Source organism: Aedes albopictus, chromosome 1 (genome assembly GCF_035046485.1).
Source record: "Aedes albopictus strain Foshan chromosome 1, AalbF5, whole genome shotgun sequence".
Taxonomy (NCBI): domain Eukaryota; kingdom Metazoa; phylum Arthropoda; class Insecta; order Diptera; family Culicidae; genus Aedes; species Aedes albopictus.
Genome location: NC_085136.1, coordinates 81,311,260 through 81,339,249, shown reverse-complemented (window position 1 = coordinate 81,339,249; position 27,990 = coordinate 81,311,260). Strand labels below are relative to the sequence as shown.

The following is a 27,990-nucleotide window of genomic DNA, read 5'->3' as shown; positions in this document are numbered from 1 at the left end:
GGGCTAAAAGCAGGACATTTAGGTGGTCCCGGAGAGACGTGGAGTTTTGATCATCATTCCTTTTAATGTTAATTCAATTTCATTAAGGTATTTTGTCAGATGGAGGTCATAACAATAAATAGATCTAAACGGCGTTTCATTTTCTGAATTTTCTTCCAATAATTTATTCACATAATGAGATCAATCATGATCGTAAAATGCCCTACATTACACACTACAATGTAGCAGTCACAATTATAAGTACCAATGATCATAGTCATATTTAGTAGCCATAATCCTAGCTATCAACAGCTTCTGCTTATTAAGTTTAATTTGCACATAAACACTCGTTTTTTTTCTCCTTGTTCTTCGGGTGGGGGACTAGATTGTATCGGGTTTCACGGAATGTTTACAAATATATAGGTTTGTATCGTGAGACTCACTATCGTTAGTTTCAAAGATTAGAGATAAAACCTCAAACCGAATGGCAATTAAGAACAAAACCCTCTAGAAATTCGTAACGCAAATAACTGATATCGTGCTTCTTGTTCCAGTTTTCCTTGTGTTTCGGTGGATTCAATGTTCGTGGTCATCGTCGTCTTCTTCGCCATCATCGCGTCAATTTCTTGATATGATTCGTGTTGGGGTGGCCTGGTGGGAGCCGGATCCCCCGACTGTGGGAGCATGACCAGCATGCGTCGGAGTGGAAACGGCCGAGCCTCCCACAACCGCCACGGCCGTTACACTCGGCGGGACCTTCAGCTGTCGGATTTCCGGGAACAGTTCGAGCATAAGGATTTCCAAGATGTCGTAGAACAGCTGTTTGTTGTAGAGCGGGTTCTGCGCGTTGTCGAACAGCTTCATGATCCCGTTGCGGGCATTCTGCGCCCCGATGAGATTGCACAGCAGATCCGGAATGTTGTCCAGCAGGAGGGACTTGGCCGCGTTCATGGTCATCTCCTGTTGGTCTTCGGAGCGGTCCATGGACTTGATGGTGAGGACTCCGCCGGGCCAGTAGGCTTTGAGCACGGCTGAGGCGTACGTGTGGAGCATGGGTTCTTCGAACAGATAGTTGATCGATTCACGGATCTGACGGTTGATGGTTTGACCGTAGGTGATTTGAACGAAGGAGATCAAGCTGCGGCGGAGCCACTTGAAGACGCCGCCCATGTCGAAAATTTCGCCGAGGAGGGAGTACAGAGGTTCGGCTATGGAGTCCTTGGCATCCGGATCTTGTTGGGCTTTGGATGAGCCGTTTTCAGCTGTTGATCCTTCTAAGTACATGGAGACCTGGAAGTTAAAGTTTCATTAGATATTGAAGGCACCACGAAAACTAAAACCTACCTGATCGTCATCGGGGAAATCCGCGGTGTTCAGCCGGAAGTGAGGACCCCAGAATTGGTCCAGCTTCTCGCTGTTGGCCTTGAACAGTGTGGCCAACGAGAACTTGGACTGCTTCTTGGAAGGCGATGGATTTGCACTTTGTTTCAGCTTCTCCGAGCTTGGACTCAGAAATTCGTACAGCGCTTCGCTTTGGTTCAGGTGATCGTCTTCCAGGATGAAGTTCAGATACTTCTGGATCTGCTGCTTGGATTTTTCCAGCAGAGATTTATCGTTCTTCAGCAGGAACAACTTGAATGCATTGTTCGATGGCAGATCGATCGTTTTAAGATCGGCACACATCGGTCGTAGCTTTCGATGCAGGTCATGAAACTGCGCCAAGGATCGCACCACTACCCATCCTGTGGAAATGCTATCAGCAGCATCCATTGCCGTGGCTACGTCTTCTTTGCCGCAGTCATTGACCTCATCCACCTGGACGACGATCATAAACTGCGGTTGAGGTTCTTTGTCGTCCGAGAAGTCTACACTCTCCACTATGGCACGCCACTTGCCGAGGTATTCACCCCAAACCTCGGTTCGCAGGAGATGGGCTTCCAGTTGCCGCTTCTCCCCTTTCAACCAATCGATTTCCTTTTCCAGAATCGACAGAAGCTTCGAGTCCGGCTTTAGCGATTGCTTTAAAGCCTCCAGGGCTTGATTTTTGTTCGCCAGCTTCTCGTCCAGCTGTTCCAGCTTGGTCCTGGCGTAGGTCGAATGGTTGCTCAAATCCATGATCACCGGATCGACGTCTCCACTGGCCGAGGAAGCATTGGAGGCCGTCTCATCCTGACTTTCCGTACTGGAAGACAAGTATGTGCTCATGGTGATTTCTTTGAAGTCTTCCTGAGTCAACGAGTTCTTCAACTTGGTGTACTCTTCACTGAGCAAGAACGGTTGGTAGTACTTCTCTTCCAGCGTTATCAAGCACTCACGTTGCACCTCGAAGAAAACATCGGTTCCACTGTCCCCCACCAAGAACGACTCCATCTTCTTGCGGGTGGCCTTATCCACCGGAATCTCCGAATTGGGGCACCGTATGTAGGTGTAGAAAATTTCCGCTCCCAGCTGATGCCACGAGCTTTTCGAAGCGTGCTTCAATTCCTCGACGGTCGTGTAGAACCCGACCAAAGAGGAAGTTTTCAGGGGTTCAAGGAAGACCATGAAATGTCGCCTTCCCGCAACGGTGGACAGAATGTCCAGGATCGAGAGATCGATCTCATTACTCACGTTTCCATCCCATCCGAGTTTGGAGAGACATTTCTCGCATTGGCTCTTGGCGAAGGAGAGCTGTTGTATGTATTTCTTCAGTTTGAGAGAGGCTGTTATCTCTGCTCGTGATGGAGGGTCACTGGAGTCTCCGGAGTTGCTTCTGGAATGATAGAGTAATGAGGTGAGTCTAAGCAATCAAAAGTTTCACTTTCTTTGACACTATATACTTTCAAGTACTACAGAGTTCAGATAATGTTTCGAGTGGAACTTTCTAGCTGCTTAAGAGGCTTAAGTAGGTCCACGGGAAACTTCACGCAACGTTGAGTTCTTTCAATCTTCTTAAGCAGACTGGTGCAAGGGAGGCATTCCTTGAAGAGTCTTGAGAATAATCTTTGGAGGAATCCCGATAGAATCTGTGAAGGAATCACTGGAAGAACTGGAAGAAGATTCCCGAAATGAATCCTTGAAGAACCCCGAAAGTAATCTTTGAAAATATCCTGGAAAGAATCTCAGAGGGATTCCGGGAGATGTGTTTGAAAAAATCCTGTGATAATTTCCTGGAGGAGTCTCTGGAAGAATGCCGAGATGAATTCCTGGAAGCATATAGAATCGAGTTCTTGGAGGAACTTTGGAAAGAACAGCTGCAAAAATACGGTCCAAATATTCTCTAGAATCCCTGGAAGAATCCTTAGAGAAATCTCGAGAGAGACCTTTGCATGATTTCCTAGTAGATTCTCAAAAATTATCTTTAGAAAAATCCATTTGGAGAATCCAGAGTCTCAGATGCATTCTCGGGAGCAATCCCAGGAGAAACCTTTGGAGACACTCCGCGATATACCTTTGAAACAATCCCGGGAGGTATCCCTAGAGGAATCCCGGGAAGAATCCTGAGAGGATTTCTAATCCCGAGACGAATCCTTGAATCTCTTAAGGACTCCCGGGATGAATCGCTGCGAAATTCTTGGAAAATCATGACGAAAATCTCTGAAAGAATCTATTGCATGAATCCCTAGAAGTAATCCAGCAAGAATTCTTGACGGAACTCCTGGTTGAATCGCTGGATGCACCTTGGAAGAAGTTTCTGAACTCATCCTGAGAAAACTCATGAAAAAATGCTAGAAAAAATCCTGGAATTATTCCCGGGAAACAATCTCAGGAAGAACCCCGAAGGTGATCCGAGGCAGAATCCAGGGAAGAATTACTAAACGAATTCTCAGAAGAATTTCCTAATGACTTCTTGGAGGGAAACCTACAAAAATATGTACGGGTGGAATTACTAGTAGAATCCCGAAACGATTCAACAGTAGAATCCCTAGACGAATCCTCAAAGAAATGCCTGGAAGAATCCACAGAGGAATCTCTAGAAACGTTCCGGAGCAATCTCAAGGAGGAACATCCAAGAAGAATTCCTAGACGAATCATTGGATGAATTCCGGAGAATCCCAGTAGGGAGCCCCTGGAAGAAACTTGGTTGGAATTTCTGGAGGAATCCCAGGATGATTCTCTGAAGAAATTCCAGGAAAAATCCTGAAAACAAATCTCTGGAAAATCGATTGTTCGAACCATTGGAAGAATCTCAAGTGAAATCTCTAGAAGAGATTCGTGAAAAAACTTTGAAGGGATTTCCTCATGAATCCCTCGGCAGAGGGTTTCAAGCGTATCCAAACGTATTTCAGGGGATCCCAGGAAATCTGATGGGGTTTCAGGCAGAGGGTTTCAAGCGTATCCAAACGTATTTCAGGGGGACTCAGGGAATCTAATGGGGTTTCAGAGGCATTCTAGGAGGTTCCACGGGTATGCAGAGGCGTTCCAAAAGGTCCAAGGTGGTTTCCGGGCTTTAAGAGGGGTTCTGGAGGATCTCAGGTCGGTCCGGGGATGATCCACGGGGTTGCAGGGGCGTTCCAGAGGCTTACTAGTGGCACTCCAAGGGTTTCATGGGGTTTTAATGATGTTCAAAAAAAAAAATCATGAAATTTCAGGGGGTTCCAGGAGGTTTGAAGAGATTTCAGGAGTGCTTCAGGGAGTTTCAGGAACTTCAGGAGCGTTCCACGAACATTGACAGAATTCCAGGGACGTACCAAGGTTATCAAGGCCTGTCAGGTGGGTTTAAGGGGTGCTCCAAAGGGATTTTTTTTAAGTTGCAAGAGTGGTGCAACGGTGCTCCAGGGGATTTTAAGGGATTTTCCGGGCGTTTTGGAGCGTTCCAGGAGCGCGCCAAATGACCCAAGGGGCCCGGGGGTTCAAGATGTTTCAAAGATTTCCAAGGAATTCAGGAGATTTCAGGGTGGGTCCTCGGGGATTTCAAGGTAGTTCCAGGAGTGTTCCAGTGAGTGTCGTGGGCGATCCAGGGGGCTCCATAAAATTCATTGAGTTTCAAGGATGGTTACAGGTGGTTTCATGAAATTTCAGATATTTCCAGGAGGTTCAGGGGCTTCCAAGAAGTTCTGGGGCTTCGAGGGCGTTTCACGATACTTCAGGGGGGTTCAGGAGCTTCGGGAGCGTTCCACGAACATTTAGAGAATTTCAGGGACGTACCTAGGTTTTCAAGATCTTTTCAGGGTGCTCCAGTACCATGAGGATTTCAGAGGCGAAGTGGTGGTGATGTAGCATGGTTCCAGAGGGTTTTATTGGATTTTAAGGGCGTTTCAAGGGATTCTAGATAGTTTCAGGGGCGTTCCTGAGGCTTAGGGTTTAAGAAGAGTTCCAGGGCGGCTTCAGGAAGTTTCTGGGCGCTCCAAAGGATTTATGAGGTTTCAAGGATATTCCAGGTGGTTTCATGAAATATCTGGGAGTTCACAGGATTTTTTGGAAGTTTTAGATGATTTTTGGACGTTACAGGGATCCTCCAGGGAGTTTTAGGGGCTTCCGAGGCGTTCCTTCGTTTTTAAGGCTTTTAAGGGAGTGTTTTAAGGATGCTCCAAAGGAATTTGTATGGCATTTTAGGGGCATTTCAGGAGATTTCAGGTGGTTTCAGGGGGGGTCAAAAGGATTTAAAATGGTTTCAGGGCGTAGCTAGAGTACTCCATGGGTGTACAGAAACACCAGGGTTTCCAGGGGATTAAGCGGTGTTCCAAAGGTGCTCCAGGAAGATTCTGGGGCGTTCTCGGGTGCTCCAAAGGTTTCAGAGGCTTTCACAGGGTTATCAGGGGGTTTAAGGGGATTTCATGGATGGTACACAGGTGTTTAAACGAGTTTCAAAAGTTTCCGGGGCGTTCTCATGGGGTTTCAGTGGCATTGCAGGTCGTATCATTGGAGGACAGGTCTAAGATGTTCAGGGGGTTTCAAGATGCTTCTGGGGCGTTCCAGAGGGGTTTCGGAGTTTGAAGCGGTTTCAGAGAGGCTCTTGGGGGTTCTTGGAGGTTTGCAAGGAAGTTCTAGTGATGATCCGTGGGATTTCAAAACATTCCAGGGCGTTTCAGAGGGAATCCAGGGAGAATCCTTGAAGCAATTACTGAGTGAATCTGTGAGGCGTCCTGGAAGCAATACCCGGAAGTATCTTGAAATGAATCACGGAAGGAATCCACAGAGAAATCTCTGGACAAATTCTAGAAGAATTCCTAAAAGAATCTTGAGAGGAATCTCTAGAAGAATCCCGAAACGAACCTTTGGACAAACACCGAAAGAAATTTCTGGAGAAAGCTCAGAAGAATATCAAGTCGGTTGTCTGGTGAATCCCTTTATGAAATTCTGGCTAAATTCCTGAAGAAATTACTAAATGCATTCCGGGAGGAATCTTGAAAAGAAGCCTGAAATGAATTTTAAAGGTATTCTCTTGGGTATTCTTGAAAAAAAATGGGAGGATTCCTTCGAGGATTTCCTAAAAAAAATCGGTGAAGAATCCCATGCAGAATCTGGAGGAAATTCGATGCAATGTACAATAAAATTTAGGGGAAAAACCTTGCAGGAATGCAGAGAGGAATAGCTGGAGTAATCCCATGGTGACTCCCTAGAGGAGTTCCTTGAAAAATCCGGAGAGGAATCCCTGGAGCGAACCCGGAAGGAATCTTTGCATGAATCATTTGTGGAATCCCTGGAAGAAACGCGAGAACAATCTTACTTTAAAATCCCGGTGCGAATACTTGGAGGACTTCTGGAAGAAGGCTCGAGGGAATCCCGGGAGGAATTCTGGAGGAATCACTAGAAGAATTCAGAGAGGAATCTCTAGTAAAATCCCGCAGAAGTCATTGGATGAATCCAAGAAAAAAACACGGGAGCAATACTTAGAAGTATCCCGGAATCCCGAGATGATTCCCTGGAAGGCTTCCAAGAAAACTCTTAAAGATTTTGTTGAAAAAAAAACTGGGTGAAATTCCCGGAAGAATCCTGAGACGTATGCCTGGAGAAGTACTGGATTATTACAGTTGAAATACTGGAGGAATTTCAAAGAATCGCTGTTTTGGAAAAATTCCGGAATGAATATCTGGAAAAATACTGAGAAAAATCTCCAGAAGAATCTATGCGGAAATCTTAAGAAGAATCCCAAGTAACACAGAAAACATCTGTGAAAATGAAATTTGGAAAAGATGTTGTAATACAGTACTATATTTGTATCTGTACACATCTTATGTTGATATCAAGTTTAAACTATGTTTGGCATTAACAAGCCACTGCAAAAATTTATCAACCTCGCCACATGTAACAGGAACGTAAATATAACGTTGCTTAAACTTGATTGGGGTACCATTGTTTTCTTTCAGTTCAAGATGATATGTTAAACCTCAGCAGCACATAGTTATAACTTTTGTGCTCAAATATGTTACGAATACGTTATTTTTACGTATTCAATACGTTAATGTATAAGTTTATCAAATCTCTGTCTTCTCTCACTCACTTGAATTTATGAAACATCCCATGCACGGAAATTTAACTATAAAGGCACCCGAAACTCATATTTTATGGTTTGTGGTCACTTTGAGTATTTACGTGGCGAATAAAACTCAGTTGGAAACACAATTATTTTCTTCCGCAAAATTCGAGAAGAATTTATTCAGATTCGTCCCAGGAGCTGCACTCTAACTTTGTTATTGTTATAATTATGTTCAAAACAAGTATCCAAAACCAAAAATCACATCGTGTATGCTATTTGCCAATGGATGTTGAAAATACGTTGCTAAGATGTTTTTTCATTATATTTTAATCGGTTCAGGTAGTACTCGGCAAACATGTTATTAAGATGTACAAAAATTGTAATTTGAACGTATTTTCAATATTTTGATTTTTTTTCCTATCAGGCCAGATGAATTACAGTGCCTACTAAAAGGTTTGACTCAAATGCTTGTATAGATTATAGCCGCTTGTTCATCTACAAGTGTTTTTTCCAATGATTATTAATCTGGGAAAATTTAAGCATTTAATGGCATAATAAAACTGCCTTATTGATAACGAATACAAATTCTACAGTCTAAAAGCACATAAATTATACAAAATAATTGAAAATAGCTTTCCAAAACTTTCTGACGGTACTGTGTCAAGAACCCACCATGTTGCATATCTGAAAATGTGTTCGAAAATCTTACAAAAACTAGAAAGATGACAAAAACCTCTCTTCTTGTTTTCAGTCCGATGGAAGGCGAAATGATTTATGAAGAGCAAATGTGTTTATTTTACCATAAATTTCGAATGGCACATGAAATTGGGTCGTTGTGACCAACCACCGAGATGGTAAATTACAAATGAAATATAAGGCTTGACAACTATTTTGAGCCATTACCAAATATCATGTCATAGGTGTCACATTTATTTGCACAGTGTGCGATTGATGAAGAGTACTTTCCTGCTGGTTATAAGTAAGTTCTTACGATGCTGCTGAGAACATATTCGATACTTAATTTTATGTTATAAGAATGTACTGAAATACATCTTTAGTAACATCAAAGATGTTTTATAAGCCGCCATTTTTTGCGCTTTTTCGGTGGTATAAGTGTACGAAAATAAGTTTCCCATATTCGGAACGAAACATTGACGTTTGTATGAATCATGTATTATATACAGTATTGTAACAAGTTGTGTTACTTGGGATCCGTGAAGGATATTCTGAATAAATTTCCGAGGCATTCTGGAAGTAATCCCTAAAAGAATTCCGGGAAGAATTCATGAAACAATCCAGAGAAAATCCTAGAAGGCAATCGGGAATAATTCTTGAAAAACTTCTGGAGGAATCCTTGGCAGAATCTCGAGAGGAAACCTTTGAAGAATCCCTGAAGAATCTGTGGTGGAATCCTTGAAAGAATCCTTGAAAGAATCCTTGAAAGAATCCTGAATGAAATTATTGGAAAAATCCCGGGATGAATCTCGTTAAGCATCTCGAGAAAAATCTTGACAAGAATGCTGGGAGGAATCCTGAAAGAATCCTTGGAAAAAGCCTGGAAGGATTCACTGGCGCTAGCCCGTTTGGAGTCACAGGAAGAATCTCAAAGATGATCACAGAATCTTGGGAAGAATTGCTAGAAGAATTTGCGGAACAATCCCGAGAGCAAACTCCAGAATAATTTCATACTTCTCGAAAGAGAACCTGAAAAAATACGGAAAAAATTACTAGTAGAATCCCGGTAAGAGTTCTTGGGAGAAGCCCTTGGATGACCTACCTAGATCCTTAAAAAATGCCTGGGGAAATCCAGAGATGCATCTCCAGAAAAATCCCGGATGCAATTCCGAGAAGAACCTCGGAAGCAATCTCAATAAGACACATCCTCGAAGAATTCCTAGACGAATTGGTAGAGGAATCCCGGAGGATCCAAGTTGAAATCTCAAGATGAAACTTGGCGAATCCCAGTTGGAATCTCTGGAAGAATCTCAGTACGAATATCTAAGGGAAATCCTGGAAAATAAAATTCCGGAAAAATCTCGTGTACGAATTCTTAGAAGAATCTTAAGTGGAATCTCTAGGAAAAACCTAAGAAGAATCCTTGAAAGATTTCTTGATAAAGTCTTAGAGGAAATTCCTGGAGGAACTCTGGGAAGTATCTCTGGAGAATTCCGAATATAACCCCTCAAAGAACCATTGAAGGAATCCCTGGAACAATCCAAAAACAGCCCTTGGAAGAACTTCTTGGAAAGATTTCTTGGGGTACTCCCGGGAGAAGTGCCAGAAAAACACGGAAGGTATCCCTAGCAGAATCCCACGAAGAATTCTCAGGGGAATTTCGGGAGAAACCCCTGAGTAAATACCCTGGAAAACTCCCATGAAAAATCCTTTGAGGAATCCCTGGAATAAACCTGAGAAAAAATTGTGGAAGTATCCCGATACGAATCGTAGTATAAGAACCGGACTATTCAAGATAAATCTCTGTAGAAATTTCGAGGAATTTCAGTTGAATCCTTTGGAAGAATTCCGAGAAAAATCTCTGAAGGAATCCTGAGTGAAATCCCTAGAAGAGGAAGAATCTTTGAAGGAATTTCTGAATGAATCTCTGAGGCATCCTGGAAGGAATCGCTGGTAGAATCCAGATTTGAATTGAATTTGAAAATGAATTTCAAGGAAAAAAAAAACTCCGAATTCAATCCCGAAAGGAATCTCAAGAGCTATCCAGGAAGAATCTCTAGGGAAATCTCTGGGGAATGTCTAGAAGATTCCTGGGACGAATCCTCGGAGAAAGTTAAAATGATAATGAAATCCCCCAGATGAAGTATGATAAATTTTAAATAATTTTTTGATGAAATCACTTAAAGAATGCGCAGAGGGACCTCACAAATAATCCTGAAAAAGTCCTTTGATGGAATCTTTTAGGAATCCTCCGGGGATTCCCAGAAGAAATACCGTGAATAATTCCTAACAGATTCATGAGAAGCAGCTTTGGAGAAAGACTCCTTGTAGGAATCCAGAAAAGGATATCTAGAGAACTTCCGGGATGACTTCCTCGATGAATCCCTGGAGAAAAAGAAATCTTAGGATGAATCATTGGATGAATATCTCGGAGAATCGCGAGAGGAATCTGGGAAAGATCCTCGAGAGGAATTCCTGGAAGAATCTTGACAGAAGCCCCTTAATGTACCCCGCCCAAGCAATACACATGTTATATTAAAGCAAGCTTTGGTTGTATAGAAGATAATTTGACGTTGATTCAACACAATGTTTAAATTTGTTAAATGAACTTCTATACAACCAAAACATGCGCTATCGTAACTCTTATATAGCATATGTGTTGCTTGGGCGGTGCGAATCCTTGGAAGAAGACTGAAAGAAATCCTCGGAGCAAATCTGAAAAAAGCCCGAAGGAACCCCGGTTGGAATCTTTGGAGGAATCCTTAAGAAATCTGTGGAAGAGTTTTGAGAGAAAAATCTCAGAAAAGTCCTTGTATGTATTGTAATTCCAAGAAAAGTTCTCAGAAAAATCTCTTGAAAAAACATCCTAAGAGGAATCTTGAAGGAATTCCTGGAAGGTTTGTTAGACGAGTCTCTTCAAAAATCCCAAAAAGAATCCTAGAAGCAGTTCCTGAAAGAATTTCGAGAAGAATCCATTGCAAAATCATGAGAGGGATATTTGGAAGAGTCCCAAGAAGAAACACCCGGAAAATCCCGGGACGAATCCTGGAAGGTATTTTGGAAGAAATTCTTCGAGGAATCCTGAGAAGCATCCTGAGACGAATCCTGAGAGGAATCATGGAAGCATCCTCGACTTGAATTCTGGGAATCCAGGAAGTTTTTCCATAAAAGTATGTTAATATCGGTAGAAATCTTTTGAGAAATGTTTGAAGAAAACCTGAAGAAAATCTTTAACCTTCCGTAACTCGCGTGGTTGGCTACCTGTGTCAGCACCACACTAAAGCGGAGTACAAAAAGCGAGTTTTTTTCAACGTGTTGTACAAAATACAACAGCGCGATTACTCGAGGGTTAAGGAATGCCAAAGGAAAATTTCATGAGAAATGCAAGGTGCAATCCTCTGTAGAAATCTGATGTGAAATCTCGGTAGGAGTCCGTAGAAAAATCCTGGGAGGAATCCTTTTTGAAATCTTTGGAAGAACTGCCGGATGACTTCCCGGAGGATTAACGTGAAAAATTTCCTGGTAGGAAGCTTTGGAAGAATCTTGAGGGAAAGAAGCATTGGAATAATACCTGGTTTTATCCTGAAAGGAACTGTAGAAGAATCCCGGAGAGTACTCTCTGGAGCAATCCTGGAAGGAATCAGAGGCATTCTTCCGTAAGGAATCGCTAGGGGATTCCTTGAATGAATTCCAGGAAGTATCTCGAGGGGAATTACTAGAAGATTTCTGGGACAAATCCTTGATATATTTCCTAGGCGAATTCTGAGTCGGATCCCTAAAAATGTCTGAGAAGAATACTTGGACGAATCCCGTAAAGGATCTTGGGAGGTATTCCGGGTAGACTCACGAAAGCAACCCCTAGATGAATCCTGGAGTAATCTCTGGAAATGTTTTCCCGAAAAGTATCCCTAGACGATTCTCGGAATAAATCCTTGGTTTAATTTTGGTGGGCGATGGAGTGGAGGGGTAAATTCTGGAGAAGTAATGGAAAATTGAAAAATTTCCTGAAGAAGCCCCTGAAGAAATTCCAGTATGAATCTGTTGACATACCCTTGAAGAAATTCCAGAAAATAAAATTCCTAAAAAATCCCGGAAGGAAACTCCTTGAAGGACCACATTACCAATTTTTGAAGGAATGGTTCTCCAAGAAAAACGAAGAATTATACTAAAGTCTTTGAACAATTTGTGGAGTAATCCGTGAGTTAACATTTAGGTGATTTGCTAAAAGCACCCAAGACGAAATTCATAAAAAAAAACTCTAGAAAAAAAAAACATTGAAAAATCACTGGAATTATTCTGGAAGTATTCCTGCACAAGTCTCCGGGAAAGAGATGTGAGCCGAGATTTCGTGCAGTTTTTTAAGGGCCGATTTCTTCACCTCGGCCTAACCGGTAAGCCAGGCTTACCCATATAGTTAAACCTAGTTTAACGCTTAAGCCAACGTGAAGAAATCGGCCCTGAGGCAGATTTAATTCGAGCAACTTTTTTATGGCAGTAACTTTGGCAATGGCAACCGGAAATGTTAAAGGAGAGAGCAAAAGAAAGTCTCTGAAAAGTCTACGGCAAGGATGAGCAAAGGCGCGAGCTAAGGGGTTGCAATGAGAGAGTAATAGAGAGTCTCAGGGGGATTTCAGGGGGTTTAAAGGGGTTCCAAGCAGTATCAGTGGAACATCTGACTGGCTTCAAAAACGGCGTTTCAGTGCAATTCTCGGGGTTTTAGGGAAGTTTCGAGGGCTCAGGTAGTTGATAGAGGCGTTTCAAGAGGCTTCAGGGTCCTCAGGGTCGTTGTTGCAGGCTGTCTCGTGAGTTTTATGAAGTTTACTGGGGCGATTCAGAGACGTTTCATAGGGTCACAGCCTCACAGGGAGTCAACGGAGTTCTCAGGTGCATTCAGAGATTGTCAGGGGCGCTTCTCGGGATATCTAGGATTTTCAGGAGATCTCAAAACATTTTAGGAGGTTCCAGAGGATCTCAGGGAGACTCAAAAAGATCCAGGGGGTCCAAAAGGTTGTAGCATTATTAAGTTTATCAGAGGATTTCCGGATATTTTTGTCTGTATATTAGAGGGTCCCAAAGTCAAGCCAGGGGGTTTCAGAAGGATTTTAGGGGGAGTTGCAGGGGCGTTTCAGCGGGTCTCAATACATTGGATCGCCTCTGAAAAAACTTTTATCCTTCGAAAACCAACCTGGCAATGTCAGAGAGAGAGCGAAAGAAGGTCTTCGAAAAGTTTAAAGGACGGATGGGCAAATGGAGAAGCTAAGTGGTCTAAAGAATGATTTCAAAAGGTTTGAAGGGATTACAGTGTAACAGTGGGATATCTGAGTGTTTCAAGGACGATTCGGGGCATTTCTGGTGATTTTCTTGAACGTTTTGAGGGTTCTCAGATAGATTAACAAAGTTTATAGAGGTTTACCAGGGTGGCTTTGAGGGTCTCAGGTGCGTCATTGCAGAAAGTCTTGGGGGTTTCGTGAGGTTTACTGGGATGTTTCAGAGATGATTCACGGGGTCGAAGGTGGTTTCAGATAGATTCAAGAAAATTTTAGGTCGTTTGAGGAGGATTTTCAGGAGGTCTCAAAGCAGTTTAGGAGGTTACAGGGGATCTCAGGGAGGTTGAGTGGGTTCCAGGGGGTTTCAAAACGGTTTTACAATTTTTTTGGCGTATCACAGGGTTTCAGGGTATTTTTGAGTGTTTTTCACAGGGTCATTCAAGAGCTTTAAAGGGAGTTTCAGGGTCTTCTAAGGAAAATCAAGGGATTTCAGGGGTGTTTCAGCGGGTTTTAGCCGGTTTCCGTGTTATTCAAGGGATTTGAGAGAGTATCAGTGGATTTTCGGATGCAACCCGTTGGCTCCATGAATCCCTCTGAAACGTCCTTTAAATTCATTTAATTGCCTCTGAGAATTTTGAATTCTCTAGGACAAATCGAAACGCCCTTTTAACGCCTCTGAAATTCCTGGATACGCATCCAAAGCACCCTAAAACTAATCATAGCCCTCCTACATATTTACCACTGAAGCCCTCCCAAAATTGTCGATTAGATTCCCTCCTATTAGGTTCCTTTGAATCGTTTGAAGAAATCCCGGAAGGAAACCCCAGAAGAATCCCGGAAATAATCCTTGAATAAATCCCTAAAAGAATTATTAGAAAAATCCCCGGGAGTATTTTTGGAGAAATCGCATGAAGAATCCTGGGAGAAGAGAACCTGCTGAGTAGCTGAAACTTAAGGAAGAATCCTTGTAGAAAAATCCAGAAGGGGTCCCTAGTAAAATCTCGGGAATCATCCTTGGAGAACTCCCTAGAATGAGCGTCTGATGGCATCTTTTGTGGAATCTCTGGGTGAATCCCTAGAGGCTGAAAATAATTCTAAAAGAAGAATTCCGGGGTATTTTCTGAAATAATCCCGATTTCCTGGAAGAGTCCCAAGTAAAAAAAATCTGTGAATACCGGGAAGAATTATTGGTGAAATTCCGGCAGGTGTTCTTGATGAAGAATCCTTATGGGAATCTCTAGAAGATTCTCAAAATAAATCCTTGGCAGCACTCATCGGGAAAGAACCCCCGGAGCGAATACCGACAGGAATTCCAGGAGAAATTTATAGAATAATCTGAAGAAGAATTCTTGGAAGATTCCCCGGAAGATTTCCGAGAGGAATCCTTTGAAGAATCCCGGCAAGAAGCCCTGGTGTAAATTAGGAACCTCTTGAGGCAACTCAGAAGAGATCCCGGGAAGACTCTCGAGAGAATTCTGAGAAAGAATCTCTGGAAACGAGAGATACCCATAGAAATCCCTCGAAGAATCTAGGAAAGAATCCTTGCATCCTTTCCCTTGAGGAATACCGATGTAATCCTTGATAAAATATCTGGCGGAACCTCGGGGAGAAATCCCAAGAAGAATGTCAAGGATTTTTTTTTTGAAGAATTCCCTGGAGGAATCCTGTTAAAATACTCTGGCTGAATCTCCTACTAGGGAGGTTACCTTAAAACATGAGGCTGCTTAAAAGCCTAATGCCTATTCTCGAACAAGTTGCTTAGCCCATATAGTACCCTCTCTTATCCGAACTTCTAGTTACTTAGCTACAGTTTAGTTCCCCTTATTCCACTTACCCGCTCGCACTCTTCCCAACGAACATCTCACTATCGAATCCCCTCGTCCTCTGCAGATTTTGCATCGTCGTCGCCTGCATGATATCACTCACAATTGACCCCCGAATCGAATGCAACTCGTCCATCGTCTGACTCAGGTTGATCACCTTCAAAAAATCCTCAAAATTCGCCGCATACTCATAGCTCCTCTTGTGGATCGCCACCGCCACCAGCTTCGTCTCAATGCACTCCACAATCTGCTGGTTGATAAAATCCGGCGAGGTCACCAACCGGATCACCGGAAACAGCACCTTGTACGAAATCACCTCGCTCAGCAAGTCCTTGATCGGCGACAGCGAGTACCCCCGCGGCAGCAAAAATATAATCATAATCTCGCAAATCTTCTTCAGGAACTCCAGCTCCTTCTCCTGCGTTGCCAGATACGAAGACGTTCCAAAGACCGGGTCCGTCCCCAGCTCGGCGGCCCTCGCCTGCGCGATCCGTATCTTCTCCAGGTGCACCGTGCCTTTCAGCACGAAATCAACGGCAATCATCTTGGGGGCATCGATCCGGGAAGCGCGCTCGTGCAGCTTATCGATCCCCAGCCAGATGTCCTCCTTGAGCAGGTCGATGATCCGGCGCGGGTTCGCTACGATCTCCTCCAGGGCTGGGCTCACGATGTCGCGCATGGCATTGCCGATGATCTGCTGCAGCAAGCCATCGACGGTCCGGCCGAAGATGATGGGAAGATTGGCGCCCGATTTGGGCGGTGACGGTGGATCAAAGAGGTGCGATTTGGTGGCATTGTAGAGGACATTGGTGGGTAGGTCTTCACGGGTGTACGGGCGGAACTCCTTAGTCGTCAGCTTGTAGTGCACGTAGATGGTGCCGAAGATGGCTGGAATAGAAAGTGAGATAGGGTGTTGAGTAAAATACAGTAGGATTATTGTTTTTGCTGAATATTTGATAAGCGCAAGCTTTTTGTTTAGAATAAAATTTCACAGTCATTTCAAGTCATATTCATAGGGAAGATTTATTTATTACGTCCATGGTTTTTGGGGAGTGTTGGAGGGATTTCTTCCAAAAAATCCATTAACAATTCCACCAGGGTTTTATTCAGAAATTCGTCCGAAGAATCCTCCAGAAATTCATCTGGATTCAAAAGTTTTTTCCAGGAATTCCATAGGATTTGCCAAGGATTCCTCTTGAAATTCCAGCATGAATTTTGACGTGGATTCTTATAAAAATCTTCCATGGATTATACCGGAAATTGGATTCAGGGATTGCAATAGAAATTCTTCAGATTTGTGAGAAATTCAGTTTTCTACAAAAACTGAACAAAAAATCTTGCAATGAGTTTCATCAGAAATTCCTGCTGGGATTTTCCAACGAATCTTACAATTTCCTTAAGAAATACCTTCGCAAATTCATCCATGGATTTCTTCAGGAAATACCATAGGAATTCTTTCACTGATTTTTTTCAAACCCCCACTTGGGATTCGGACATTTTCTTCAGGGATTGATTCAGAAATTCCGTCTGGAATTCCTCCCAAAATTCACCAGGAAGTTCTTCAAAAAAAAAATCTGGCATGTATTGCTTCAGTTATTCCTCCTTGTACTTTTCCAGAGCTTTCTCCAGAAATTCTCCTACAAATTCTTCAAATGAATTCTTTCAGAAAATATTCCAGGATTTATTTGAGAAATCCCTATACGATTTCTTTTGGAAAATGCTATAGGATGTTTTTTTCAGAAACTCTTCCGAAGATGTTTCAAGGAAGTTTCACTGGGATTTCTTTAGAAATTAGTCTTAAGTTTCCTCCAGAAATTTCCTAAAATATTCCATTACAAAACGTTTCTTATAAATGTTCTCCTTCGAAATTTTTTGAGGAATTATTTTAGGAACTGTTTCTTGGTACAATGATGTATTGATATATGATGCCCTTTACTAGCAATTACCAGATTTACTGGTATGTCTGAATTATTCTCTCGATTTGTCAATTAGCATGTTAATTTCAATATATTTCCATAGATTGCTTAAGAAATTCCTCAATAAAGATGGTTTTTTAGAAATTTGTATTTCTGGAAATAAAATATAATAATAAAAATGATAATAATTCCTAAAATATTTCAAGTTTTTTTTCCAGAAATTCCTGGTTCTAGCTCCAAATGGGGGCGATCATAAATATCCCAAGTAACACACTTGTCACCGAAGAGTCACGGCGGCGCAGGTTTATGTTGCGCAAAAGTCACTGTAACTTACTTCTAGCAAGTAAGTGTTTATTTGTTAGAAGTAAGTCACGGTGACTTCTGCGCAACAAAAACCTGCGCCGCCGTGACTTTTCGGTGACAAGTGTGTTACTTGGGATGATTTTTTGGAGTTTTATGATGAAACCGCTAAATTTGATGAATATTTGCATTCCAAAAACGTTTTTGTATTGTTTAATAAAAATGGGCTCAATCGATTTTTTAGCTTTATGGAGCCGAAATTCATTATTTTGCGGTTTCGGTTACCAACTGATTTGGATATACTAATATTGGTTTAGGTGGTCCACGGTAGTCAAAACTGCTCAAGAATAGTGAAACACACATAAAGTGATGGATAGAGATGATAAAAGTTTGAAAAAGTAATCCCTGAAATGCAATGCGGGAGGGTATTTGTTAGTTTTTGAGTATATTAAATGAACGAAACTGAAGCGACCATAACCAATCTGGTCGCAAACGGTCGCAGCAGCATTCGTTAGTTAATCATTGTTTATGATTATAGGGAAGCTTTATAGAATAAAGCCCGAAAGGGCCGAAAGGGGAAACATTTTTTCCAGCTTGTTGTAAATTTTCAGTTCTTTATACTCTGTGGAAAAAGCATCTAATTTATTTATTTATTTATTTTTTCATGAGCTCTGCGGAAAAGTTTCGGCATGTATTTGATAAACGTAATGATTGACCCTAGTTATTAAAGCATCAAACTTTATGTTATCGCAATGATATCACAGTTTCATTTTGATTAAATTTTTGGATTAATGATCTATGGCGGAAAAACTGTGCAGTGGATACAGAAATTCATCGTTGGAATCTTTAAGAAACTCATCCAAGGATTCCGTCTTCACAGATTTCCCCAAGAATTCATTTTTAAAGTATTCAATGAGTTCCTTCAATTTTTTTCCTGGAATTCTCTAGTATTACTCCACAAATTTCTCCAGAAATGTCTTCAGGGATTCTTTCATAAAACCTTCTAGGAATGTGTTCGAAAAATCCTCCAAGGATTCATACACAAATTTCTTCAGGAAATTCTTCAGAATTATATCAGAGTTTTTTTCAAAACCTTATTTTGGAAACTGTGCTAGTGTTTTTTTTTAATTCTTCCAGGGATTCGTTAAATAGAACTGCGAAGCTTACTTCTCGGCAACTACTACCAGAGACGAGAATAGTCGATTTGTTGTGGCATTGCCAAAGAATCCGGATGTCTTGAACTGTTTAGGAAAGTATCCTTTCGCTGCGACTCCGTCTCGAAGCAAATCACGCGCTGCAGGCCTCATACTCGGAATTCATTGACGAGCATCTTCTTCCTTCATATGGAGGAAACGTTTTGTGGATACGTCGAGTACGTCTGTCTCCTATTTTTTTTTTTCCAGATCACCTCGTTGTTCGCTCGGATAGCCACCAACACAGGAGTCTTCCAGAACGACGCATTGATGGTTGTGATGGTGGTGGTGCAGGAAGACCTCGTCAGCATTACAATGCGTTTCCGATTGTCAAAGTTCGCCATTACTTCCGACATCGAGAAGATGTACCGCCAGATCTTCGTGATGCACAGCGATCGCCCTCTCCAACAAATTCTGCGGCAAGACAAACCCGGAGAACCAATTCGGGTCCCCCAGCTCAAGATGGTGACGTATGGAACCTCCTCGGCGTCATACTATGTCATACAAAATGTCTTCAAGAACTATCCAGACTATCTCGCCAAGGACTTCTATATGGACGATATGATTAGCGGAGTCAACAATCCTGACGAAGGGAAGGCTCTGTGCAGTAGAGCGGACCTGGTGGGATGGTTAGAACACTTGACTATCACGGCGAGGACCTGGACTCCCGACAAACTAGAAAAATGTGAGTTCCTCCTTCGGAAGGGAAATAAAGCGTGGGTCCCGAGATGAACTAGCCTAGGGCTAAAAATCTCGTTAATACAGATAACAAAAGGGTCTGTGCAACCAGCTTCTGGAGTTGCTGCAATCAGCCGGCCTCAGCCTTCGTAAATGGTTGTCGAACTCCTCCGAAATTCTAGAGAACATTCCAGTCGAGCTCCATGATGAACGTTCTCGATCTCGATTCTACTCCGTCCATCAAAACCCTAGGCCTCAAAAGGACACCAGCTACCGACAACCTCGGTGTTCGTCTGGCACAAGCCGAGTCGTTCCACGAAGATCTCTGAGCCCTCAGCGCCAGCGGTCAAGTCAAGCCAACCTTGAAATTGAGAAACCTCTGCCCTGTCGTCACCAGTAATGGCGTCCTGCGGTGGCCGCTTCGAAACGCGCCTGTTACCGAATAATTCTCGCCACTCATCATCCGCTAACAGAGTTGATGGTCTCATACCATCAACGGTTGTTGCACGCTGATCATAAGTGTGCGGGAAAGGTTCTGGTCCCTACGAGTACGTAACCTGGTGCGGAAAATTGTACACAGCTGCTTGAAGTGCTTTCGTTGTAAACCAACTGTATCCGAGCAGATTATAGGAGACCTTTCGGCCGAGCGCATGGCTCCAGCGTTGCGGATACTGACCACCGGTGTCGATTTGTGTGGTCCTCTCTTCAATTACTATCCGCTGAGGAAGTCAGCCCCGGTCAAATTCTACGTTGCCATTTTTGTATGTCTGGCAACGAAGGCGATCCACGTCGAACTTGTGTGAACCTGTCTGCTGCCGTTTTTATCGCTGCCTTGAAGCGCTTTGTAGCTCGCCGAGGCAGGTTAGTCGTGATTGAATGCGACAACGTCAAGTATTTTCTTGGCACCTCATGAACACTTGCGGATCTCAAAAAATAATTCAGCTCACAACAATACAAGCACGTTGTCAGCACGACGATATCCGAGACTGGCCCCTGCCTGGCGGTCTGGTGATCTGACAACAACTGGCCTCCAACGCTGGCCTCGAATCTCGCCAAACCGACAACCATGTGAACGATCCCTTCAATCGTTTCAAGCAAACGGATTTTCTTCAGGCTCCACATACTTATTTCCGAAGGTGAGTTGTTCCGGTTTTACACCATCAATCTATTGTATACTACATCACACCCGTTCCCGAGGTACTCCAAATTCCATATGTCACGCCTTGTAATCATCAAACCGTCAATAGTCTACGCCAGTGTGATGCCATTTAGTGCCCAGCCAACCGAAGCTAGTAGTCGGCAATACGCCAACTGAGAAGAATTGGCATTTAGCCAAGTGTGTAGGGTCGACAACCCGCTGATCATGAAGAGTCTTCTGTACCCGATGTCCTTTCAGCTTTTCCGGTCTGTTGTGGACAATGCAGTTCAAATATCTGGTGGATGATTCCGTGGTCAGTAAAAATCCGTTTCATATAATTGATACAGAATTCTCCTCCTTCGTCCGAACGTACTATCATCAGCTTGCATCCATGCTGGTTCCTCATCATACTGATGTACTCTTCTATCTTCTGCGATGCTCCTTCTTTGTGTTTCAACAAGTACACGATGTAGTAGCGACCAAAATCATCCAAAATTAAAATGTAATAACGATTTCCGCTCAGTATAGCCTTCTTCATTGGTCGCGTGGATCCAAGTCTCCATCGGTCTCCTTTCGTGGTATTTCTGGAGAGAATCCCACATTTCCTTGGCTGTGGTAGACTGCATGAGGTGTACCAACAGACCAGACAACCAGTAATGGTATAAGATGTTGCATAAGATGATAAAGTGGAGGCCATGTGCGTGCATGCTTCCATTTAGGCGCATGTGAATGCACGCATATCGCCTCCACTTTAACATCTTACTCAACGTCTTATACGATCACTGGTTGATTAGGAGTTGCCCAAACCGAGACCGATCGGCGTTCGTGCTTTACCGTCTTTGGTCTTCCAAGCTTTCGTTCGGCAGGTGATTCATTGTTGCAACACCGTACGACACGAGCGCAAATGAGTAAACAGGCGCGGACCAGGCAGAAATCAGTCTTCCGGAGGAAGAAGCGCCAGCAGAAAGAACGAGATGGCGATGCGATGGAAGAGCTGTACCACGCTAAGGACACACGGAAGCTCTACGAAAAGCTGAATCGCTTGCGCACAGGCTTTGTGCCACAAGCCGACATGTGCCGAGATAATCACGGGAATATTCTCACGAGCGAGCGTGAGGTGGATGAGCGGTGGCGGCAGAATTACGACGTTGCAAGCACCGATGGATGGTGGCGTGGTGACAGATCTAGGAGTACGTGCGCAGGACAAAAGATTTCTAACATCCAAGAGATTGTGAAGGTGGTTGGCCGGTTGAAAAACAACAAAGCCGCTGGAGCAGATCAATTATCATGGGAGTTACTGTGAGAGCATTACATTGGGCCATTACCAAGATTTGGAAGGAGGAAGTATTACCAGAGGAATGGATGGAAGGTACCGTGTGTCCCTTGGTGTGTCACATCTACAAAAAGGGCGACAAGTTGGATTGAGGGAACTACCGTGCGATCACACTACTGAGCGCTGCCTACAAGATACTCTCTCAAAGTTTATGCCGCCGTCTATCACCGATTGCAAGAATGTTCGTGGGGCAATATCAGGCTGGATTTATGGGTGAATGCGCTACGACGGACCAGATGTTCGCCATCCGCCAGGTGTTGCAGAAATGCCGCGAATACAACGTGCCCACACATCACTTGTTCATCGATTTCAAATCGGCGTATGATACAATCGATCGAGAACAGCTATGGCAGATTATGCACGAATACGGACTCCCGGATAAACCGATACGATTGATCAAGGCGACGATGGATCGAGTGATGTGCGTAGTTCAAGTATCAGGGACACTCTCGAGTTCCTTCGAATCTCGCAGAGGGTTACGGCAAGGTGATGGTCTTTCGTGCTTGCTGTTCAACATTGCGTTAGAAGGTGTAATAAGGAGAGCGGGGATAAACACGAATGGAATGATTTCCACGGAGTCCGTTCAGTTGCTTGGTTTCGCTTATGATATTGATATTATAGCTCATAAATTTGAGACGATGGCGGAAACGTACATCCGACTAAAGAGTGAAGCCAGGCGAATCGGAATAGTCATTAATGTGTCGAAGACAAAGTACGTGTCGGCAAAGGGCTCCAGGGAGAAATAACCGCGCCCGCCCCCCGAATTTATATCGATGGTGATGAAATCGAGGCAGTTGAAGAATTCGTGTAATTGGGCTCACTAGTGACCGCCGACAACGACACTAGCAGAGAAATTCAAAGGTGCATTGTGGCAGGAAATCGTTCTTACTTTGGACTCCGCAGAACTCTACGATCGAATAAAGTTCGCCGTAACACGAAGATAACTATCTACAAAACGCTGATTAGACCGGTCGTCCTCTATGGGCACGAAACATGGACCCTACGTGCAAAACTCCAACGCGCCCTTGGAGTTTTCGAACGGAAGGTGTTGCGTACCATCTACGGCGGAATGCAGATGGAAGACGGAACTTGGAGAAGGCGAATGAACCACGAGCTGCATCAGCTGCTGAGAGAACCAACCATCATCCACACCGCGAAAATCGGGAGGCTACGGTGGACGGGTCACGTCATCAGGATGTCGGATAGCAACCCGACTAAAATAGTTCTCGAGAGTAATCCGACCGGTACAAGAAGACGTGGATCGCGGCGAGCTAGGTGGGTCGACCAAGTGGAGGACGATTTGCGGAGCCTACGCAGAGTGCGGAACTGGAGACAAACAGCCATGGACCGAGTAGATTGGAGACGGCTACGATGTACAGCAGAGGCCACCCCGGCCTTAGCCTAATCGGTAAGGTAAGCATACACCCCTCCTTTGCAAGGACGAACTTACTGCAGGTCATCGAAAGGCCGTGGTTCTAAAAGCTGCATGCTTAGTTTCACATGACGACAGTGGCAGACGGTATAGTTTGTTGCTTGCGGCTGGCCACGATTTACCCAAAAACCTTGAAGATAAAGCTGCTAATCGATTTCCTATTCTCAGCATCCGATGCCCAGTCGGCGTCTGCGTACCCGACCATTGATTGCCTCAGTGACGTAGTTTTCTTTGAAATTAGGTTTAGCTTCAGGTTCTTAGTAACCTTTACGTATCGCTCCATTTTCTTAGACGCTTGCGAGTGTGCTTCACCTGGTTGAACTTGGAAACGTCCCAGGTATCCTACCGCTTATCATATGTCTGGTCGAACCACGTATATATTAATGGTTGATTCAAACATTCCGTAGTTGGTCAATTAACCAGTTGCTGCGCTGGCATCGTTTTTGCTTCTGCTTGACGTTTGCTCACTACCACCATCTAGTGGTGGCTTGTTCAAACACGGCATGATTAGCATTGGGTGATTACGATTTCGTGACGATGATTTTTCGTAATTCAAATGGTAAAGGAATTTCGGCCTGTCTTAAAGTTGTGGGCATGTACTGGAGCTTAAGAAGATGCGTATTGCGCAGTTTTTCCAGACCGACATGCCGTATTCTATCGTAGGAGGGATGATTTACTTATACAGTAAGGACCCGATTTTGTCAGCCCCTGGTAGCATTTTGGGCTGACAAAATCGGGTACCTGACAAAATCGGGACATTTTTTAAAATCATTTTTTTATTCAAGAAAAATTGTTCTGAGCACGTCAGAGACGGAGTTAGGTGTGGAGGGTCTGCTTTGGGTTCGTACAAATATTACGTAACGAAAATGGTGGTGGGGGGGTTTCCAGCGCTTTGTTACGCTTCATACAAAATTTTAAAATTTCTATTTCAAAAATAGTTACGCGGTGGAGGGATAGCGGATAGGGTCTGAAATTGCCAAATTTTGCGTTACGTAATATTTGAACGAACCTTTTGTGGTAAAAAAAATCGAAAGTGTGTTAAGGGCACAGGAAAAAATGATAATTGGCAAAGTTACCATTTAGTGCTTTTTTACAGCAGAACTATTGAATCTTTTACTTATTTTTCTTATTGTCATAACATCCCTACTGGAACACAGCCTTCTCCTAGCTTAGCAGTTGTGGTCTACAGAAGACAGTTAACACTGGTTAGCGCAGTTTAAATCATAACATCTAACTTCAGCTGTCAACGAATGCAAATGAATCAACATCTGATTGACAAGTACAGACACTCATACTGTTCGAATTGGCTACGTTTCCGCTGCCTTTTCACTTTAATTTCCAGAGCCTTATCTCTAAAGAATCTCTAGAGAAATCTTTGAAGAAATGTTCGGGGAATTTTTAGAGAAACTACCCGAGGATATACGGAACGTAACCCTCAAGACATTCCCGAAGGGATCCCGTAAGTAGTTTCTGCAAAAACCTTTACAGGAGCTCCGGATAAATCCCTTAAGTAGTTTCTGAAAGAATCCTTACTGCGATCTCCGTAGAAATCTCTAGAGGCATTTCTTTAGCATTTTCTGAAAAATCATTGATTGAATCCCTATTGCTATCTTTGAAGAAATCTCCTTGATAAATCCATGGAGGAATTTCTGGAAAAAAGTACTGGGGAAATATCTGGAGCAGTTTAAGAAGGAACCATAGCAGAAATTAATTGTTTAATTCTTGCATGAATTCCAGAAGAGTTTCCAACAAAATTTTCTAAAGGAATTTCAGAAGCAATACCAAGGGATTTTCGTAAAGAAATACCAAGAGGTAACCCTGGAAAAATCTGAAGCGGGACCCCGGAAAATCCATAGAGGATGCCCAATTGGGAAATCTAACAGAGGAATCATAGTGAAATTTTTAGAGGAATTCTTGTATGAGTAATTACTGAAGGCATTAATAGAGGAACATTTTACGAAATTCTTAGAAGGATCCCTGAAGGAATCCTAAGAGGAATTCTTAAAAAAAATCCCTAGGAAAATCGCTAGATTTATTCATCAGAAGGTTGGCTCCAGGGGCACGTTCTCTTCCATTTGGGAAATTTGTGTCTTCCGTAGATTTATTCATGGACTAAAGCACGCAGTTATTCATATAGGAATTTTTGTATCTACAGTATCTACAGAATTCTCTTAATACATCACTAGAGGAGTTCCTGTAGAAATTACTGAATAAAGTCCTACAGGAATACCAGCAAGAATTTCTGAAGGAATCTCAGGAGTTCGTTAACGTGGGGGTATCATAGGAAGAATGCATGAACAATTCTTAGTGAAATGTCTGAAAAGGCTCTTATAGAAATTTCCAGAAAATTTCTTGAAGGAACAGATATGTATATAGAAATGCCAGCACGATGCCTTGAAAGAATCGCTAGGAAAATCCCTGGATAAATCCACGTAGCAACTGCATGAAGAATGATTGGAGAAATCCTTGGAGAAACCCCTGGATAGATTGCTGTAGGAATTCATGTACAAAATTTTTGAAAAAGAATGCTGTCAGAATATTAGCAAAACTTTTGAAGGAATCCTAGCAGGAGTTCCAGAACAAGTCTCAAAAGAGACAAACTAATGAATCGTTATAAAACTCCCGGAAGAATTCCTTTAAAAATTTCCGACGGAATTATTGGAGAAATACCAGCAAAAAATCTTACAAGAAACCACGCAAAAGTTCTTGAAGAAATCGCAGTAAGATTTTTTGGGGAAATCGTATCTCGAATTCCTTAAGGGTTTCTAATGAATACAATTCTCACAGCAATTTTTTAAGCTATCCAAACAGGAAACACATGTAAAAAGGGCGGAACAACCATTGCATGTCTCAACTTCTTCCACCCCGTCTCTCTCGTTTGTCTCAACTTCTTCCACCCCGTCTAGGCGTATATTAATTTATTTATACAATTTTATCCCGTTATCAGATAGAGGGGAGTCTGCTCTATCTGTTACTGGTCAGAGATTACATGAAAAATGGGCCATGTGCTCAGAAGGAAGGGAGAAGCAAAAATTCGAAATGATTGTTGCGCCCTTTTCAAATGTTAGCCTATCTGGATCAATCCAAACAAGTAAACCTAGAGGAATCCCAGAGATGCCGGAAAGAAGTAAATAGATTGACTTGTAATCACAACAACAGACAGCGTTCATTGTTTGTTCTGTTCCTGAGGAAATTAAAACGAATAGTCTTTAAGCCCATATAGCCGATGTAGTAAGCGCACGTGCAATCAACAAAACCATGCTGAGGGTGACAAGTTTGATTCCCGGTTAGCTCACAATCCATTTCATAATCGACATTTCCTTAACTACCTTGTGTATAAAATATCTTCATGACTACCATACGATATATTTACATATGCAAAATAAACATTGGCTGTGGGGCAGCCCAGTTAAAAATTGTAAAAGTTCTCATAAAATACTAAGCTGAGGAGCAGGCTTTGTCCCAGTTGGAACGTTACGCCAAGAAGAGAGAGAACTGGAATCCTTTAGCAATTTAAAACAATATTGGTTTAAAACATTGGCGAGGGTTGGGTGCTAAAATTGCCACAATGTGTTAGTTCGCAAAAAAAAAAATTTGGCCGTTTTCAAAAGTTACACGAGTTTTGTTCATTGCGTAATTTTTCTATGACGCCTAAAGACATCAACTGCATTAATAATGATTATAAAATGAAAATTCTGAATAAAAAACAAATTTATTTTTCACTTCAAAAAAGGCTGACAAAATCGGGTCAAAAAGCTGACAAAATCGGGGGTAGACAAAATCGGGGGTAGACAAAATCGGGGGCTGACAAAATCGGGTCCCCACTGTAGACAGCAAGCTTGTTCATCGGGGACAAGGTTGACTTGCGGTTTTCACATAACAACAGATAATAACTATGATATCGTATTCATAGCCATCGTTAAACTTTTTGCTACTGTAATCATCAATTTATACAACTTCAAGTCCACAATTTGTTTTTTAAAGCTCACTCAAATCGATTGCAAGCTCGAAAACATCCGACATCCAACCTTATCACGTGCCTGCATCTACTTTAATTCTGTCCAGCAAATAACACATCAGATTGACGTGATTTGCATTTATAAACAAGAGCCAAATCCCATAACGGAGTCATACCTGCTACAAGTCAAGTGTCACGCATACACACACACACCCACACACGAACGAGCAGCGCAGCGCGGCTTGGCGACAAATTTCCCGCTGGCTCTAATTATAAATATCGATTCCAATTAGAATCGCTCTTCCGCCACTAACTCCTCCGCCCACACCCACAAAGGGACGGTCCTTTTTTAAAAGAAACTTACCCAGAGCAATCAAGATCACCGAGTAGAGCACAAACAGAAAGATGTACACAAACGGGGGCCAATAGAGTGCGGTGGCCCCGATTACGGTGCCAAACACTCCCAACCAGTAGATTATTCGCATCGTTTTGTTCCTATTGGTGGTGGTCGGTTGTCGGTCGGTGCCTTACACGCACAGTCCTCGCTGCTGAACTTTCTTCTCAAGGACGGCATCCATCCAGGCTCGTCATGATGGCGACGGATCCAACAATCTTGTTTGCGCTAGTTTTGGATTACATCGGTTCGTTCTAGCACCATTATTACGACGTTTTCAACTTTAAACAAACTACTGAGCGGAATGTGGCGGTTAAAACTAGCTAAATCACAATTTTTCACTTTCAATATTGAACCAGTTCTGTGTGGAAAGATGCCTCTGTTGTGCTCCCAGAGCTCTTGAAAAACGCCCCTTTTACCAAGCCCAGCTGAAGGGCGACTGTCGTCTGCTGGTTGGATATCTGTCTGTCATTTGATGGGGTGGTTTTCGTGTTATCGCGGTTTC

At 42.9% G+C, this 27,990-nt stretch overlaps 1 protein-coding gene across 1 annotated transcript; it reads right to left on the bottom strand.

Annotated features, from left to right (window-relative positions):
• Positions 1 to 134: 134 nt before the first annotated feature.
• LOC109421981 (sorting nexin-25) lies at positions 135 to 27,942 on the bottom strand. The gene is made up of 4 exons (XM_029854714.2): positions 27,456 to 27,942; positions 15,155 to 16,031; positions 1,324 to 2,731; positions 135 to 1,269 (listed from the first exon to the last, which is right to left on the bottom strand). The coding sequence occupies exons 1-4, from the start codon at positions 27,574 to 27,576 to the stop codon at positions 598 to 600; spliced, it is 3,078 nt and encodes a 1,025-aa protein (XP_029710574.2). The 5' UTR covers positions 27,577 to 27,942; the 3' UTR covers positions 135 to 597.
• Positions 27,943 to 27,990: the final 48 nt, after the last annotated feature.

Coding starts and splice junctions, on each gene's coding strand:
- LOC109421981 (XM_029854714.2), bottom strand. CDS start 27,576: ATGCGAATAATCTACTGGTTGGGAGTGTTTGGCACCGTAATCGGGGCC. Junction 16,032..27,455: donor GGTGATCTTGATTGCTCTGG/GTAAGTTTCTTT, acceptor TTTCTATTCCAG/CCATCTTCGGCACCATCTAC. Junction 1,270..1,323: donor ATTTCCCCGATGACGATCAG/GTAGGTTTTAGT, acceptor TTTAACTTCCAG/GTCTCCATGTACTTAGAAGG.